General features: G+C 39.8%; 1 protein-coding gene across 7 annotated transcripts in view; it reads left to right on the top strand.

The window, feature by feature from the left end:
* ZRANB3 (zinc finger RANBP2-type containing 3) overlaps positions 1-19,620 on the top strand; it is a 286,620-nt gene that overhangs the window by 94,781 nt on the left and 172,219 nt on the right. For 6 of the 7 annotated variants that reach the window (XM_032250718.1, XM_032250720.1, XM_032250721.1 and 3 more), the window contains exon 3: positions 18,586-18,604. The exons of the other annotated variant lie outside the window; for it this stretch is intronic. In XM_032250718.1, the coding sequence (XP_032106609.1) occupies positions 18,586-18,604 (19 nt within the window). The remainder of the gene's footprint in view (positions 1-18,585; positions 18,605-19,620) is intronic. 7 annotated transcript variants of the gene reach the window in all.

The raw sequence follows: 19,620 nt of genomic DNA, 5'->3' as shown, positions 1-19,620 counted from the left end.
TGTTTATCCAGTCAACATTCAAGAGCAAGTTGTTCAGTTTCCATGAAGCTGTGCGGTTCTGAGTTAGTTTTTGAATTCTGAGTTCTAACTTGATTGCACTGTGGTCTGAGAGACTGTTTGTTACGATTTCCGTTCTTTTGCATTTGCTGAGGAGTGATTTACTCCCAATTATGTGGTCAATTTTAGAGTAGGTGTGATGTGGTGCTGAGAAGAATGTATATTCTGTGGATTTGGGGTGGAGAGTTCTGTAAATGTCTATTAGGTTTGCTTGGTCCAGGTCTGAGTTCAAGTTCTGGATATCCTTGTTAATTTTCTGTCTGGTTGATCTGTCTAATGTTGACAATGGGGTGTTAAAGTCTCCCACTATTATTGTGTGGGAGTCTATGTCTCTTTGTAAGTCATTAAGAACTTGCCTTATGTATCTGGGTGCTCCTGTATTGGGTGCATATATATTTAGGATCGTTAGCTCTTCTTGTTGCATTGATCCTTTTACCATTATGTAATGTCCCTCCTTGTCTCTTATGATCTTTGTTGCTTTAAGGCTAATTTATCAGAGATGAGAATTGCAACTCCTGCTTTTTTTTGCTCTCCATTTGCTTGGTAAATCTTCCTCCATCTGTTTATTTTGAGCCTTTGTGTATCCTTGCATGTGAGATGGGTTTCCTGGATACAGCACACCGATGGGTTTGGGCTTTTTATCCAATTTGCCAGTCTGTGTCTTTTGATTGGGGCATTTAGTCCATTTACATTTAGGGTTAATATTGTTATGTGTGAATTTGATACTGCCATTTTGGTGCTAGCTGGCTGTTTTGCCCTTTAGTTGAGCTGGTACTTGTTGTTCCTTTATATGTGTAGAGCCTCTTTCAGGAGCTCTTGTAGAGCTGGCCTGGTGGTGATGAAATCTCTGAGTACTTGCATGTTCCCAAAGGATTTTATTTTTCTTTCACTTATGAAGCTTAGTTTGTCTGGATAGGAGATTCTGGGTTGAAAGTTCTTTTCTTTAAGGATGTTGAATATTGGCCCCCACTCTCTTCTGGCTTGTAGGGTTTCTGCTGAGATTTCTGCTGTGAGTCTGATGGGCTTCCCTTTATGGGTAACCCGACCTTTCTCTCTGGCTGCCCTTAGCATTTTCTCCTTCATTTCGACCCTGGTGAATCTGACGATTATGTGCCTTGGGGTTGCTCTTCTTGACGAATATCTTTGTGGCGTTCTCTGTATTTCCTGGACTTGAATGTTTGCCTGCCTTGCTTGGTTGGGGAAGTTTTCCTGGATAATATCCTGAAGAGTATTTTCCAGCTTGGATTCATTCTCTTCCTTGCATTCAGGTACGCCTATCAAACGTAGATTAGGTCTTTTCACATAGTCCCACATTTCTTGGAGACTTTGTTCATTCCTTTTTACCCTTTTTTCTCCAGTCTTGCCTTCCCGTTTTATTTCATTGAGTTGATCTTCGACCTCTGATATCCTTTCTTCTGCTTGGTCAATTCGGCTGTTGATACTTGTGCATGCTTCACGAAGTTCTCGTGTTGCGTTTTTCAGCTCCATCAATTCACTTATATTCCTTTCTATTTTTTCCATTCTTGTTAGCATTTCGTCAAATCTTTTTTCAAGATTCTTAGTTTCTTTGCATTTGGTTAGAACATGTTCTTTAAGTTCACAGAAGTTTCTTACTACCCACCTTCTGAAGTCTGATTCTGTCATTTCATCACACTCGTTCTCCATCCAACCTTGTTCCCTTGCTGGTGAGGAGTTGTGATCCCTTGTAGGAGGAGAGGTGTTCTGGTTTCGGGTGTTTTCATCCTTTTTGCACTGGTTTCTTCCCATCTTTAAGGATTTATCCACCTGTCGACTTTGTAGTTGCTGGCTTTCAGATTGGGTCTCAAATCTTTCAGATTGACGTTCTGTTTGTTGATGATGAGGTTATTTCTGTTTCTTGGTTTTCCTTCTGACAATCTGGCCCCCCTGCTGTAGGTCTGCTGAGGTTCACTCCAGGCCCTGCTTGCCTGGGGTTCACCTGCAGCAGCTGCTGAACAGCAAGGGTTGTTACCAGTTTTCTTCTTCTGCTATCTTTGTCCCAGAAGGATACCCGCCTCGTGTCAATCTGATCTCTCTTTTATGAGGTGTCTTTTTGGATATATAGGGGTCAGGGAGCTGCTTGAGGAGACGGTCTCTTCTTTATAGGAGCTCAAATGGTGAGCTGCGAGCTCTGTTGTTGTTCATTCAGAGCTGCTGGGCAGGTTCTTTTAGGTCTGCTGCAGCAGAACTCATAAACTGCTTTTTGTTCCCAGGTGCTCTGTCCCAGGGATTTAGGGCTTTATTTATGAGTTTCCGTTATGCTGCCGCCTTCTTTTTTTTTTTTTTTTTCCTTCAGACCTGCCCCTGCCCAGCAAGGAAGCAGCCTAGTCACTGTCGGCTTATAGCAGCTTTGCTGAGCTGCTGTGGGCTCCACCCCGCTGACGAGTGAACTTCCCTGCAGTCCTGTTTATATGGGTGTAGTAAGAACTGCTTTGGCGATGGTGGCCCGCCTCTGTTGGGGCGGAGTCTCTGCTGTGGCGGGTTGCCTTGGCAACGGCGGGCTGCCTCAGCAATGGCCGGTTGCCTTGGCAACGGTAGGCTGCCTGGGTAATGGCGACGCCCCTCCCCCACAGAGCTGGACCGTCCCGGGTTCAGCTGCGCTTGTTGTGAAACTCTCAATCCAGAGTTTCTGGTTGCTGTTCTTTTGTGGGGGTGGGACCAGCCGAGCCTGATCGTCTGGCTCCCTGCCTCAGAGCCTTTTTTAAGTTGGTGTTCCAGTCGCCTGTTGAAGAGGCGATGGGGTCTGTTTGTTTTCCCCTGCGGCCACTCACTGCGCTGGCTTAAACAGCGGCACTGAGTTTTGTGGCGCTTTTTTTTCTTTTTTTTTTTTTGCCCTGGAATCTACTGTCCTGGTTCTCTGCTCAGTCCCCTTTTTGAACCAGCGTATGGGCGACTTCCGTGGCTCCAATCGCCAGCCTAAAGGGCCCCCGGACCGGTGTATTTTGTACCGAGAACCGCGGCTCCAGGGCGCCGACAAAGCAGCCGCGAGGGGCAAAGCAGCGGCCCCGGCCGGCACAGCGGCGCTGGCCGAAACAGCCGCGCTGGCGACCGTGGAGCACCTCTGCCCGGGAAGTTCCTAGTCTGTGGGCAATAAAAACGAGGCGTCCACTCACCCTCTGCGCTTTCACTGGGAGCTGCAATCCTGAGCTGTTCCTAAACGGCCATCTTGAATCGTTCCCCCACAATTATTTATTCTTATTCATAAGACTATAGGTCAAAAAACTTGATTATGCCTGCAGCAACTAGTAGAAAATTTTTAGGGCTTAATTAGATAATAACGTTCATTAAAATATTTTGGAGTTAAAAACAAAAATATATTTTATATAAAAAAGCAAGAAAAAGTAATCCAGGTCTGCTTGACCTAGTCTATAATGATTTTGTAAGTAGTAGAAATGACTTACAATATTAAAATCACTTCATTCATAAAGATGTGGATATAATTGATACCTAAATTTTGATAGATGGAGAAATAAGTCAAATAGTTTTGTTACAAACTGAGTGCCTCTTTTAGAATATAACTTGACACCAATCTTTTGTCTACTCATCAGGATTAGCCTGGTTGTTTGATTTGGTGAATTATATGCTAAGAAAAACTGAGCATTTCTGTTATAATCTCTATCTTGTGACGATGTGGAAATCAGTTAGAGCAAGTATATACCAAAAATTGTTTTTCCATTTCAGTAACCATCAAATACACATTATTTATTTAGTCATTCACAAAACATACCTTTGAGCGTCAAGCACAGTGCTAAGCCCTTAACAAGAGATAACTGTATAAACAAGCAAGTGTACCAAATGTTATTGATGTTATGGTAAGTTTGTTCAGAGGTAGAAGAAGAGTGCAGTCACTTCTTTTTTAAAAAATTATAGATTCAGAAGTTTACATGTACAGGTTTGGTACATAGGTATATTGCATAATGCAAGGGTTTGGGCTTTCGTAATTTCACCCAAATAGTGAACTTACACAATAGATAGTTTTTCAGCCCTTGCCCTCCTTTACCTCTACCCCCTTTTAGAGTCCCTAGTGTCCATTGTTCATCTTTATGTTTATGTGTACCATTGTTTAGGTCCCACTTACAAGTGAGACAATGAGGTATTTGATTTTCTGCTTCTGAGTTTTTTAATTTCAGTAACTATTAGGATAATGGTCTGTAGTTGCATGCATGTTGTTGCAAAGGACATCATTTTGTTCTTTTTTGTGCTAGTGTTCCATGGTGTATATACACTAAATTTTCTTTATTCAGTCCACTTTTTGAGGGACACTTAGGTTGATTCCATGACTTTTGTATTGTGAATACTGCTGTGATAAATATATGAATGCAGGTGTCTTTTTGATAAAACAATTTCTTTTGCTATGGATAAATACCCAGTAGTAGGATTTCTGATTTGAGTGTTAATTCTATTTTTAGTTCTGTGAGAAGTCTTCTACTGTTTTCCTTCAGGGTTGAACTGATTTACACCTACCTCCCCCATCTGCAGTGTTTAAGTGTTCTCTTTTCTTCATATCCTTGCCAATATCTGTTGTTGTTATTATTATTATTATTATTTTTTTTTTTTTTTGAGATGGGGTTTCACTCTATCACCCAGGTTGGAGTGCAGTGGCACGATCAGGGCTCACCGCAGCCTCAACCTCCTGGGCTCAAGCAATCTTCCTACCTCAGCCCCCGAGTAGCTGTGACTACAGGTGTGCACCATCACGCCCAGCTAATTTTTTGTAATTTTAGTAGAGACAGGGTTTCACCATGTTACCTAGGCTGGTCTCGAACTCCCAGACTCAAGCAGTTCACCCATATTGTTCTCCCAATGTGCTGGGATTACAGATGTGGGCACCATATCTGTAATATCTGACCTATTTTTTGACTTCTTAGTGTAAACCATCCTGACTGGTATGAGATGGTACCTTATTATGGCTTCAGTTTGCATTTGTCCAATAATTAGTGATCTTGAGCATTTTTCATGTTTGTGGGCAACTTGTATGTCTTGAGAAGTGTCCATTCATGTCCTTTGCCCGCTTTTAAATGGGGTTGTTTCTTCTTGTTGATTCGTTCCAGTTCCTTATGCAGTCTAGATATTAGTTCTTTTTCAGATGCATAGTTTGCAAATATTTTCTCCCATTCTGTAGGCCATCTGTTTACTCTGTTGATTGTTTCTTTTTCTGTAAAGAAGCTCTTTAGTTTAATTAAGTCCCATTTGTCTAATTTTTGTTTTGTTGCATTTACTTTTGTGGTCTTAGTCATAAATTCTTTGCACAGGCCAATGTCCAGAAGATATTTTACTAGGTTTTCTTCTAGGAATTTTACAATTTGAGGTCTTACATTTAAGTCTTTAAACCATCTTGAGCTAATTTTTGTATATGGTGATATGTAGGGTTCCAGTTTCATTCTTCTCCATATGGCTAGACAGTTATACCAGTACCATTTATTGAATAGGGAGACCTTTCCCCATTGCTTGCTTTTGTCAGCTTTGTCAAAGATTAGATGGTTGTGTGGCCTTATTTCTGGGCTCTCTATTCTGTTCTGTTGGTCTATGTGTCTGTTTTTATACCAGTACCATGCTGTTTTGGTTACTGTAGCCCTGTTGTATAGTTTGAAGTCAGGTAATGTGACGCCTTCAGCTTTGTTCTTTTTGCTTAGAATTACCTTGGCTGTTGGGGCTCTTTTTTGTTTCATATGAATTTACAGTTTTCTCTAGTCCTGTGAAGGTTGCTATTAGTAGTTTGATAGGAATAGCATTGAATCTGTATTTTGCTTGGGGCAGTATGGCCTTTTTTTGTTTTTTGTTTTTTATATTTTTTGAGATGGAGTCTTACTCTGTTGCCCAGGCTGGAGTGCAGTGGCACAATCTCAGCTCACTGCAACCTCTCCCTTCCGGGTTCAAGCAATTCTCCTGCCTCAGTTTACGGAATGGCTGGGACTACAGGTGCATGCCGCCACACCTGGCTAATTCTTTATGTTTTAGTAGAGACAGGGTTTCACCATGTTGCCCAGGCTGGTTGTGAACTCCTGAGTTCAGGCAGTCAGCCCGCCTTAGCCTCCCAAAGTGCTGTGATTACAGGAATGAGCTACCATGCCCAGCCTGTATGGTCATTTTAATGACATTGATTCTTAGTGTCCATGAGCATGAGATGTTTTTCAATTTGTTTGTGTCATCTATGATTTCTTTCATCAGTGTTTCATACAAAGGAGATAGAGATCTTTAATTTCACCTCCTCGATTAAATGTATTGCTAGGTATTTCATTTTGTGTATGTGGCTATTGTAAATGGGACTGAAATCTTTATTTGGCTCTCAGTTTGAACATTACTGGTATATAGAAATGCTACTGATCTTTGTACGTTGATTTTGTATCCTGGAACTTTACTGAAGTTGTTTATCAGGTCTAGGAGTCTTTTGGGGGGATCTTGAGGGTTTTCCAGGTATAAAATCATATCATCAGTGAACAAAGATAATTTGAATTTCTTTTTTATTTGGATGCTTTCTATTTCTTTTTCTTCCTCTGGCTAGGACTTCCAGTCCTAGGAGTGGTGAGAGTAGACATCTTGTCTCATTCTAGTTCTTTCATTCATTATGAAGTTGGCTGTGAGTTTGTCATAGATGGCTCTTATTATTTTGAGGTATATCCCTGATGCCTGAATGTTGAGAGTTCTTTTACCATGAAGGGATATTGGATTTTATCAAATTCTTTCTCTGCATTTATTAAAATGATCATGTGGTTTTTGTTTTTAATTCTGTTTATGAAGTGATATAGTTCTTTTCCGAATTTCATGTTGAAATGTAATCCCCAGTATTGAAGTTAAGGCCTGGTGAGAGATGTTTGGATCATGAGGGTTGATCACTTATGAATAGCTTGGTGCTTTCCTAACAGTAGTGAGTTCTTGTGAGACCTGATTGTTTAAAAGTGTTTGACACCTCTCCACTCATTCTCTTCCGCCCACATTTGCCATATGATGTGCCTGCTCCTCCACCTCCCAGCATGGTTGTAAGTTTCCTGTGGCCCTCACCAGAAGCAGATGCCAACACCACACTTCTTGTACTGCCTGCAAAACCATGAGCCAACTAAACCTCTTTTCCTTATAGATTACTAAGCCTCGGCCATTTCTTTATAGCAATGGAAGAATGGCCTAATACCTGTGTATTGTGCAATAAAGGTTACATTAAGAAAGAATGGACTGGCTGGGCATGGTGGCACTCATGCCTGTAATCCCAGCACTTTGGGAGGCTGAGGCAGGTGGATCACTTGAGGTTAGGAGTTGAGACCAGTCTGGCCAACAAAGTGAAACCCATCTCTACTAAAAATACAAAAATTAGCTGGCATGCACCTTTAATCCCACCTACTCAGGAGGCTGAGGCAGGAGAATCGCTTGAGCCCAGGAGGCAGAGGTTGCACTCCAACCTGGGTGACAAGAGTAAAAGTCTTTCTGAGAGAGAGAGAGAGAGAGGGAGAGAGAGAAGAGAGAATGGGCTAATATGTATATGTAATAAACGTTACATTGAGAAAGACATTGAAATATTAAAGTATTACCTCAAATCAAGGTTAGTACATCACTCTAAAGCAGTCTTCATATGTGAGTAATCACTGAAGTCATTTCAACGGAAAAATATTTTCCAAAAGCACCATTGTTTACTTAAAATTTATTTATAGAAACAAAAACAAGGTTTAAAAAATTTCACATACTAGTTCAAAAGAAAAAAAAATTCACATGCTTACAGCTTTTAGAAAATATTTTCAAAATATGAACAACTTTTCAATATTAAATATAAATAAGACGAAATAAAAAGTTCAATTAACAATATTAATTTAATGTGATGGTATTATTTGGCAGACACTAAATTGACGGTATTGAGATTTTATGGCCAAAATAAATAACCTCATGTCTCTAAAATGTTTAAACTTTATTCATATCCTATACTTCCTTTTTTAATGATGAGGAATTGAGTTCAGCTATACTTAATAAATAGCTAAAATGTACTAGAGTATTTTCTCCTGCAGTTAACAGGATTTCAGAGCTGCACCTTTCCAATCTTGTCCTTTTCTGCCTGGTTGATCACAAGGTAGCTATTACAGTTCCAGATTTGGCATCATTGCTTGATGCAGGAAGAAAGGAAGAGGACAAAACGACGTGTGCCAACTGAGTCAACCCTATTTTAACAATCTTTCCCAGAGTCACTACGTAGTGATGTCGACTAAGGCCTCTTTGGCCACACTTTTGTCATATAACCAACCACCGCTAGTTGAAAAAGAGATTGGAAAAGGAGAGGTTTAGTTTGCTACAGGCCCCCACACCCATATGTCATGTTAGTGAGGGGTAAGGGGCGAAGGGATTTTGGAAAAGCAACAGCAAGCTCTACCACAACATCTAAGGCCATTTTAAATGAGGGATGATTTGGAAGCACTGTAGCCACCTTTATGACATAAAGATCACGTCAGCTTTGGGGTATTATTGAAATCTCTTATCAAATCAGTTCTCTCATGAGTATGATGTTCTCCATGCATGCACCCCTGTGTGCCAGGTGATGTCTCAATTATTCCACATCTTCCTAAGTCCAACTATTGTAAAAACCTCTATTTACTCAGCATCCCGCAATAAGAAGTATTTAATATAGGTGAATGGTGAGGGATTTCTCATGCAATACTAAATGCAAAAGGGATCACTAAATATACATATGCCTGATTTTAAAGTAGTTGTTCAGATGGTCCAGAACATACTTAATGGTAATATTTTTTGGAATTCAGTCTAAATGACTTAACAATTAGCAAAGAGAATTCTGAGTCCCTTACAGATTCACAAATTACTGTCCATAGGCCAAACCAGGTCCACCAATTATGTGTGTAAATTAAGTTTTGTTGGAATGAGTTTTTGCTCATTCATTTATGTACTGGCATTGGCCGTCTTTTTGGTATATGAACAGAGTTGAGTAGTTGTGACAGACATTGCATGCATGACCTGTAAAACCTAAAATATTTAGGCTTTAAGAAAAAATTTGCCAACCCCTGCCTTAGAATATATTGTTAAACCACCTTTTAAGCATTAGTGACAGGCCGCGCGCAGTGGCTCAAGCCTATAATCCCAGCACTTTGGGAGGCCGAGGCAAGCGGATCATGAGTTCAAGAGATCGAGACCATCCTGGCCAACATGATGAAACCCCGTATCTACTAAAAATACAATAAAATTAGCTGGGCGTGGTGGCGTGCGTCTATAGTCCCAGCTACCCAGGAGGCTGAGGCAGGAGAATTGCTTGAACCCAGGAGGCGGAGGTTACAGTGAACAGAGATCACACCACTGCACTCCAGCCTGGCACCTGGCGACAGAGCGAGACTCTGTCTCAAAAAACAAAACAAAACAAAAAAAGAATTATCGACATAAAGTCAACCCCCGGCTTTAGAATATATTGTTAAACCACCTTTTAAGAATTGGTGACTTGAAGGAACTCAACCCCTGCCTTAGAATATATTTTTAAACCACCTTTTAAGAATTAGTGACATAAAGAAGGCTTCTGGTGCAGTGCCAAAAGTTACCACTTTAGTTTGATATATAAAACCGTTCGATTAAGACTGGATGAGACCAAGGTGGGCAGATCATGAGATGAGGAGTTTGAGACCAGGATGGCCAGCATGGTGAGACCCTATCTCTGCTAAAAATACAAAAAATGAGCTGGGTGTGGTGGCGTGCGCTTGTAATCCCAGCTACTTGGGAGACGGAGGCAGGAGAATCACTTGAACCCAGGAGGTGGAGGTTGCAGTGAGCTGAGATCACACCATTGCACTCCAGCCTGGGTGACAAAGCAAGACTCTGTCCTGGGGAGGGTGGGGGGAAGACTGGATGACAAAACAAAATTTGGGTTTATCGGAAGAGTGGACACATAGAGTCCATGCCAATAGGATGTAATTTAATAGGAATAAATTTGAAGTCCTAAGTTCAGAATTAAGACGAAAACATTGTTTAAAAACAAATTAGGCCCTATACACTAAAAGAGCTACAGTGACACAGAGATCACCAGTTAAAGAAATGGTAGTCTTAAATTGATAGAATCTTGTGTTTTATCCCTTCCCCCTGACCATATGCCAAGATCTTTCCCATTCAAAAGCATGTTATTGGCATTTTTTACAAACAGAACTCAAACTACAACTCAAAGTACTCAAACTACAACTACAACTCAAACTACTGAAACTACAACTCAGTTATAAGTGAACAACATGGAATACTAAGCAATACTAAACATTTTTTATGTTTGTTATCATCTTACAAGTTAAAGTGCCTAAAGAGAATCTTCTGTCTAACCTTGTATGCCCCTCTCTTGAGAATATAAATAGCATGCCTATAAAAAAACAATGTGAAAAAACCACTCCAGTTTATGTGTGTTCACCCTTATTCCTTCCAGGGTACAGCTTAGTCAATACTCTAAACCTTGAGTCTGTGATCTTATTTCCTATTACATTGTTCATATTTTTTAAACCTGTGAATTTTTGTCAATGGCGTACTTAATATATTGCCACCCACTGAATGTATACTTTAATACTATCTGAGGTTATAGTTTTAAAACACTGTATTTCTGATCTGTAACTCACATATGCTTATAAATTCATATACTTGTGGAGGGTACATAAGAAAGTGGGTCCAGAGGTTGCTTCTGGGAAAGAGCCTGGGGAGCTGGAAGACCAGGTGACAGAGTGAAGAGAGAACTGGTTTCACTGTGTACCCTATTGTGTCTTTTTACTGTTGGTCCATGTACATATATGGCCATTGAAGTAAACCAATGAAATACCTTTTAAAACCCATATCTTCTCCAGAATCATCTTCTAACCTAGCCATAGTCCATTTGCAAATCATACTATCATCACAGTCACACTCTGGACATGAAACAGCCAACCAAAGCAACTGTGACAAGCCAAAGATTAAACAAGTGTACCAAACACAGTGTGATTAGGTGGTTGTCATCACTTAGGAAAAATACTTTAATTGGTTGGGTAGGTATATGAAAACCAGTTTACACAGCAATCCAAGGATAACTGATCAGTAAAAAACAGGAGGAGAAAAAAAGAGTAAGGGGAAAAGATGCAATGAAATGTGTGGCATAAGCCTTGATACCCTTACAGTGGAACACAAGAGTCAGAAGCTAATAGATGAAATTAGGAACAGGCATGTAAAATGTGGCGAGAGCAAATGGACATGATCCTTATTGCTGCAGTTCTCCAAAAATATGAAATGCATAGATGTGCAACATGGGGAAACGGCCTCTTCTGCTACATATGCAGACAATAACCCTATTGTATGCATGTCTCCTCCATGTATATGTTTTGAGGGAGGAGAGGTAAGAGAAAGGGTTACATGGTAACTTAAAACATTCTTGATCTAGGACTGTAAAGCAGCAGAACAGTGTATGTTATTGACAGCACAGCAAACAGGGCATTTCTAGAGTGTAGCAGAAAGCAGGCAAGGAAGCACACTGTATCCCTAGCATATGTTCACAGTTACCAATGGAAACAATGGTTGCTTTTAGTAGCCCTCCTGCTAAAATAACTTAAATTAGAACTAGGTTCTTGCCTGAAGAAACTAAGAAAGATTTTTGGTTAAAGGGAAATTTTAAGAAGCAGAGGAACTACATGAGCATGTTCAAATGCCATCTTTACAATAGAAATCTTTCTTATTTCTTCAACAGGACACACCCATCCTAAAGTGACAATAAAGGGTTTTTGTTTTTTTTTTTTTTTTTAGACAGGGTCTGGCTTTGTTGCCCAGGCCAAAGTGCAGTGGTACAATAATGGCTCACTGCAGATTAAACCTCCTGGGCTCAAGCATTTCTCCTACCCCAGTCTCCTGAGCAATTGGGGATAGAGATGCATACCACCACATGTGGCTTTTTCTTTTTTCATTTTAGTGGAGAGGAGGTCTCACTATGTTGCCCAGGCCTGTCTCAAATTCCTACATTCAAGTGATCTTCCTACCTTAGCCTCCCAAAGTGCTGAGATTATAGTCTTGAGCCACTTTGTCCAGTCTCTCAGGTGGTTGTTGTTGTTGTTGTTGTTGTTCTTTTGAGATACGGTCTCACTCTGTTGCCGAGCCTGGAGCACAGTAGCATGATAATAATAGCTCACCATAGACTCAACCTCCTGGGCTCAAGGGATCCTCCTGCCTCAGCCTCCCGAGTAGCTTAGACTACAGGCGTGGGTAACGTACCTGGCTAATATTTTTAAATTTTTTAGTTTTAGTTTCTGTGGGTACGAAGTAGGTATATATATATTTATGGGGTACATGAGATATTTTGATACAGGCATACAGTGCATAATAAGCAGATGTATCACCTCAAGCATTTATCCTGTATGTTACAAACAATCCAATTATACTCTTTTATTTTTAAATGTGTAATTAAATTATTATTGACTGTAGTCTCCCCATTGTGCTATTGAATCTTATTCATTCTTTCATTTTTATTTACCTATTAACCATCCCCACTTTCCCCCAGCCCCACCATACCCTTCCCTGCGTCTGTTAACGATCATTCTATTTTCTATCTCCATGAGTTCAATTGTCTTAATTTTGGGTTCCCACACATAAGTGAGAACATGCAAAGTTTGTCTTTCTGTGCCTGGCTTATTTTGCTTAACATAATTACCTCCAGTTCTACCCATGCTGTTGCAAATGACAGGATCTCATTCTTCTTTATGGCTGAGTAGTTCTTCATCTGTTGATGGACATATAGGTTGTTTCCAAATTTTGGCTATTATTAATAGTGCTGCAGTAAACATGGGAGTGCACATATATCTTTGATATACTGATTTCCTTTCCTTTGGATATATACCTAGCAGTGGGATTGCAGGATCATATAGTAGCTCTCTTTTTAGTTTTTATGAGGAACCTCCAAATTGTTCCCCCTAGTGGCTATACTAATTTATGTTCCCACCAACAGTGTACAGATGTTTCCCTTTTTCCATATCCTTGTCAGCATTTGTTGTTGTCTTTCATTTTAACTGGGGTAAGATGATACCTCGTTATAGTTTTTATTTGCATTTCTCTGATGATAATGATGTCGAGCACGTTTTCATATAACTGTTTGCCCTTTGTATGTCTTCTTTTGACAAATATCTATTCAGATCTTTTGTCCATTTAAAAAATTGGATTGGCCAGGCATGGTGGCTCACACCTGTAATCCCAGCACTTTGGGAGGCTGAGGCAGGCAGATCACCTGAGGTCGGGAGTTCGAGACCAGCCTGACCAATAAGGAGAAACCCTGTCTCTACTAAAAATACAAAATTAGCTGGCCGTGGTGGCGCATGTCTGTAATCCCAGCTACTTGGGAGACTGAGGCAGGCGAACCGCTTGAACCTGGGAGTTGGAGGTTGCAGTGAGTTGAGATCAGGCCATTGCACTCCAGCCTGGGCAACAAGAGAGTGAAACTCCATCTCAAAAAAGAATTGGATTGTTAGATTTTTTCCTGAAGAGTTTTTTGAGCTTCTTTATCCTGGTTATTAATCCCTTGTCAGATGGATAGTGTACAAATATTTTATCCCATTCTATGGGTTGTCTCTTTACTTTGTGAATTGTTTCCTTTTGTGTGCAGAAACTTCTTAACTTGATGTGATCCCATCTGTTCATTTTCTTTGGTTGTCTGCATTTTCCAGATATTACTCAAGAAACCTTTGCCTGGCCAGGCGCGGTGGCTTGCCCCTGTAATCCCAGCACTTCGGGAGGCTGAGGGAGGCGGATGATTTGAGGTTAGGAAGTTTGATGATTTGAGGTTAGGCAAAAATGGTGAAACTCCATCTCTACTAAAAATACAAAAATTAGACAGGCGTGGTGGTATGCACCTGTAGTCCTAGCTACTCTGGAAGCTAAAGCACGAGAATCACTTGAACCCAGGAGGCAGAGGTCGTAGTGAGCCAAGATCGCACCACTGCACTCCAGCCTGGGTGACAGAGTGAAACTCTGTCTCCAGAAAAGAAAAAAACGAAAAGAAAAAAAATCTTTGCCCATTCTTGTGTCCTGGAGCATCTCCTCAGTGTTTTCTAGTAGTAGTTTCATGGTTTGAGGTCTTAGATTTGTCTTTAATCCATTTTGATTTGGTTTTTGTATATGGTAAGAGATAGCGGTCTGGTTTCATTCTGCTGTATGCAAATACCCAGTTTTCCAAGCATGATGTATTGAAGAGACTGTCCTTACTCCCAGTATATGTTTTTGACACCTTTGTCGAAAATGAGTTCACTGTAGATGTATGGATTTGTTTCTGTGTTCTCTATTCTGTTCTATTGGTCTATGTGTCTGTATTTATACTAATACCTTGCTGGTGACTAAAGCCCTGTAGTATAATTTGAAGTAAGGTACTGTGATTCCTCCAGTTTTGTTCTTTTTGCTCAGGATGGCTTTGACTATTTTGGGTCTTTTGTGGTTGCATAGAAATTTTAGGATTGTTTTTTCTGTTTCTGTGAAGAGTGTAATTTTTTTTTTTTTTGTAGTGACAGGGTCATACTATGTTGTCCAAGCTGATCTCAAACTCCTTCCCATTCAAGCAATCCTCCTGGCTCAGACTCCAAAAGCACTGGGATTATGGACATAAGCCACTATATCCAGCTTAGTATCTTTCTACATAACTGGACATTCCTTCTCCTTGTCTTTTACTGGATTCTTCCTCTTACTTGACCTCTCGTTGTAGTGCCTCAAGGCTTTTTTCCCTTGTGGTTAAAAAAAACACAATGTAAAATTTACTATCTTAACCATTTTAAATTTACAGGACAGTAGTGTTAACTGTGTGTACTTTATTAAGTAACAAATCTCTGCAACTTTTTCATCTAGTAAATCTGAAACTCTATACCCACTGAAAAACTCCCCTTTTTCTCTTCCCTTGTCTCTATACTCTTCCTTCCTAGGTGATCTCATCTACTGTCTTGACTAAAATATCATCTATTTTGCTTTAAAATAACTTCAGCTTCCCATCTCCTTACCTCCCTTCAGTTTTGCACATTCAGATTTTTGGATCATGTCCCTTCTGTTTCTAGAGTTTTTATTTAGAGTATATATGTTTATTAAATTCTCACATATCAAGCTTCATTGCTTACCAGATTCCCTTTTCATCTTCTCCTATCTTGAATCTGTGTTAAGGTGTTTTTATTGTTTGGTTATTTTCTCAAGCATTTTTAATGAGGTGATTTGCTTTAGTGGTGTAATTTTGGTAATCTTGGATAGCCTCAAATATCTTTTTGCCATCCCATAACAAATAGGGGGTATCTTGACTGAGTATAAGATTCATGACTTCTGCTGCTTTTCTTTTAATTTGTTTAGATCCTGTTGCTTTGTGTTCTAGCTTCTAGAGTTGACGATTAGTCCAGCCCCAGTCCTAGTTTTTCCCTTTATAGATAATTGTTCTTTCTGGACACTTTTAAGTTTTTTTCTTTGTTTGTAAGATTAATGAATTTTACAAGGGCATAATAGATATTTGTCTTTTCTCTTCAATCTGCTCTGAAACTTGGTTCCCCTTTTCACTTATCCACCAAAGGTCAGCCCAGAGAAATTTTCCTTTATCGTTTACTTAATTGTTGCCTGTCTTCCATCTGGTGCTTCTTTTCTTTTTATCATGTATTTTTTGTATAATAGGTCTTCTGGGACTATCTTGGAATCTTTCTTTTCCTTCAGTATTTTCATTTATTTAATTTTTTCTTCTGTGCTTTGAGATAATCCAGGGACTGCATCTTCCAGTCTATATATTTAGCTGTCAATAATGATCATCTTTAAAGTTCATGTACTCATTTTGCTTTGAAATCTATACATGAATCTTCCTGGAAAAAAAATTATGTTTTTCCAAGTATTGCTTTTTAGTTTTCTACTTTCTTGGTTTGTTTACAGAGAATATAATAAAATTTTTACTCTTACATATGTTTTACTTTTCAATTAAAGTATTTACATTTTATTTTTTTATAAAGATGTTTATTGGGGCCAGGTGCAGTGGCTCATGCCTGTAATCCCAGAAGTTTGGGAGGCTGAGGTGGGTGGATTACATGAGTTCATGAGTTCTAGACCAACCTGAACAACATAATCAAACCCTGTCTCTACAAATTAAAAAACTAGCTGTGTATGGTGGCACACACCTGTAGTTCCAGCTACTTCGGACACTGAGATGGAAGGATTACTAGTGGTTGAGGCTGCAGTGAGCTATGATCATGCCACTGTCCTCTAGCCTGGGTGACAGAGGGAGACTCTGTCTCAATAAAATAAAATTTTATAAAAGATACTTATTGGGTAAGCTGACTTTTTTTAATAATGAAATTTCATTTTCATTTAACTGTAATGTATTCTTTGATAATATATTTACTCCATTTACTCCAAATGCTTAATTTGTTTTGTTGTTGTTGTTGTTTGGAGTTGGAGTCTCAGCTGGAAGCAGTGGCTCACGCATGTAATCCTAGCACTTTGGGAGGCTGAGGTGGGTGGATCACCTGAGGTCAGAAGTTCAAGACCAGCCTGACTATCATGGTGAAACCCCATCTTAAAAATAAATAAATAAATAAAATAAATAAAAAGAGATGGAGCCTCGCACTGTTTCCCAGGCTGAAATGCAATGACAAAATCTCGGCTCATTGTAACCTCTGCCTCCCGGGTTCAAGTGATTCTCCCTGCTCAGCCTCCCAAGCAACTGGGATTACAGGCACCCACCACCATGCCCAGCTCATTTTTTTTGTATTTTTAGTAGAGACGGGGTTTCACTATGTTGGCCAGGCTGAATTCGAACTCCTGACCTCGTGATCCACTCGCCTCGGTATTCCAAAGAGTGTTAGGAATACCGGTGTGAGCCATCGCACCCGGTGGCTTTGGTTTTTTTTTGTTTGTTTTTGGGTTTTTTTGAGATGGAGTCACTCTGTCGCCCAGGCTGGAGTGCAGTGGCACAATCTCGGCTCACTGCAACCTCTGCCTCCCAGGTTCAAGGGCATTTCTCCTGCCTCAGCCTCCTGAGTAGCTGGGACCACAGGCATGTGCCATGACGCCTAGCTAATTTTTGTATTTTTAGTGTAGATGGGGTTTCACCATGTTGGCCAGGCTGGTCTCAAATTCCTGACCTCAGGTCCTCAGCCTCCAAAGTGCTGGGATTACAGGCATGAGGTACCGTGCCCAACCATAATTTGTATTTTATATAAAAATAGACCTTATAAGATTATATAATATCAAGACCACTGGGAAAAAAGAATAAAATAGAAAAAGTAGTTTATTTTCTGCCTTTTTTTTGTTTTTGTATTTTTGTTTTGTTTTGCTTTGTTATAGAGATAGGATCTCCCTCTGTTGTCCAGGCTGGAGTACAGTGGTACAATCATAGCTCAGTGTGGCTTCCAATTCCTGGCCTCAATCTATCCTCCTATTTCACCCTCCTGAGCCACTGGTATGAGCCACTGTACCTGGCCACTTGCCAATTTTTATAATATTCCAGCATTTTTTTTAGGTTGTCTGGTTATCTGCTCAGTTAAGAGATTGGTTTTCCCCCTTATTATGTTTGCTGTCTCGAAGGAACATCCAATGATCCTGACCATGCCTGCTATTCTTTCTCTTTGCCCTTTGTTTTTCTGCTACTTAATACTTAAGTTTATGCCCCCATCTTCAATTATCATTGTATAGAATTTATTTCTATAGGTTAATAAGAAAGAACTTAGAAGAGAAAGTTTAGCAAAATAATGGAAACAAAGTTCGGCTTAAAGGTAGGCTGAGCATATATACTACAGCATATATAGTTACGTGTTTGACTTATACTAATATGTAATTCACACTTATTTTCTTGAATTTTAATGCAGCATTCTTCTGATTTATAGGGAAGATCAATCTTAAGGTTTAAGGATGAGGAGGGTAGTCAATAGTACAATCACTTACCACTCTGCTCACATATTTTTTTCTAACTAGAATAACCAGTTTATTTTTCTTTTATTTCTTTTTTTTCTAACTAGATTTTCTTTCTTTCTTTTTTTTTTTTTCTAACTAGATTTGCTCACATTTTTGAAGGGCCATTGCAGCTATTTTCATGGGCGAGCTGTGGGAACAGCACACCTGAATCTCTCCACATATGTCTTTGGCAGCTAAAGAGTCATATAATATCAGCAATGGCCCATGTTCTCATACTTATAAACACCTCTCTCTGGCTTACTACTTTAGTATTTATAAACTATTTTGTAGTAAGCTACTTAATCAGAACTTGAGGAATGGTTCACTTTGACCGTGCACGGTGACTCACACCTGTAATCCCAGCACTTTGGGAGGCTGAGGCAGGTGGATCAAAGGTCAGGAGACTGAGAACATCCTGGCCAACATGGTGAAACCCCACCTCTACTAAAAATACAAAAATTAGCCGAGTGTGGTGGCGTGGAGCTCACGCCTATAATCCCAGCTCCTCAGGAGGCTGAGGCATGAGAATGGTTTGAACCCGGGAGGCAGAGATTGCTGTGAGCCAAGATCACGCCACTGCACTCCAGATTGGTGACAGAGCAAGACTCCCTCTAAAAAAAAAAAGTTCCCTTTGATAATTAATTTTTTCTTTATTTTTTTCAGGTGTATGGTGGCTGATGAAGTAAGTGTTTCAATGGTTTTTATGTCTTTTATAAGATTACACAGCTAGTTTTTAGTGTCTACTATTTTCTATGCACTCTTTTTCCATATAACTGTATGTCTATATATGGGGACGAGGAGAGAAAGAAAGATGGGAAGGTGGGGAGGGAGCTAGGGAGGGAGAGAGAGAATGAGAATGAATGAGAGAGAGAGAGAGAGAGAGAGAGTGTGTGTGTGTGTGTTTTCAAAATATGCATGTGATACATGTTAATATTAACATTAGTGACTCCAAATTGTTGTCTAAGGATGCATGAATGAGCTTTGAAATGCAGCCCTCCAAAAAACTTTTCCATTATGATAGTATTTGCTTAAAAGCTGAACTTTTAAGATTCTGTTCTAAAGGTTATTGTTAATTGTTTCCTATGAGTATGAAACATAGTGCTGAAATGGTATTTTATTATCAGTCAACAATTTAATGTTTTTAAATGTTATGTTCTTATATGTATCCCTGTTCATGTTTTCTCGCTGAAATGGGGGCTGTTGTAACATGAACTGTGATACTCTTTGTGTACATTCTCAGAGTAATATAAATCAATAAAGTTGTAATTTTATTTATTTATTTATTTATTTATTGAGACAGAATCTCTCTCTGTTACCAGGTTGGGGTGCAGTGGTGCGATATCAGCTCACTGCAACCTCTGCCTTTCAGGTTCAAGCGATTTTCCTGGCTCACCCTCCCAAGTAGCTAGGACTTCTGGTGTGCGCCACCAAGCCCAAAATGATTTTTGTACTTTTAGTAGAGACTGGTTTCACCATGTTGGTCAGATGGTCTCCATCTCTTGACTTCATGGTCTGCCCACCTTGGCTTCTCAAAGTGAAGTGCTGTGATTATAGTCATGAGCCACTACTGCACCAGGCCCCAAAGTTGGAATTTTTATTATTAAATTTATTTATTATACTTTAAATTCCGGGGTACATGTGCAGATCATTTGCTACATAGGTACACACGTGCCATAGTGGTGATTTGCTGCACCCATT

This window comes from Sapajus apella, unplaced genomic scaffold (genome assembly GCF_009761245.1).
Source record: "Sapajus apella isolate SASKATOON/1434 unplaced genomic scaffold, GSC_monkey_1.0 scaffold72, whole genome shotgun sequence".
NCBI classification, from domain to species: domain Eukaryota; kingdom Metazoa; phylum Chordata; class Mammalia; order Primates; family Cebidae; genus Sapajus; species Sapajus apella.
This window is presented reverse-complemented; position numbering and strand designations above follow the sequence as displayed.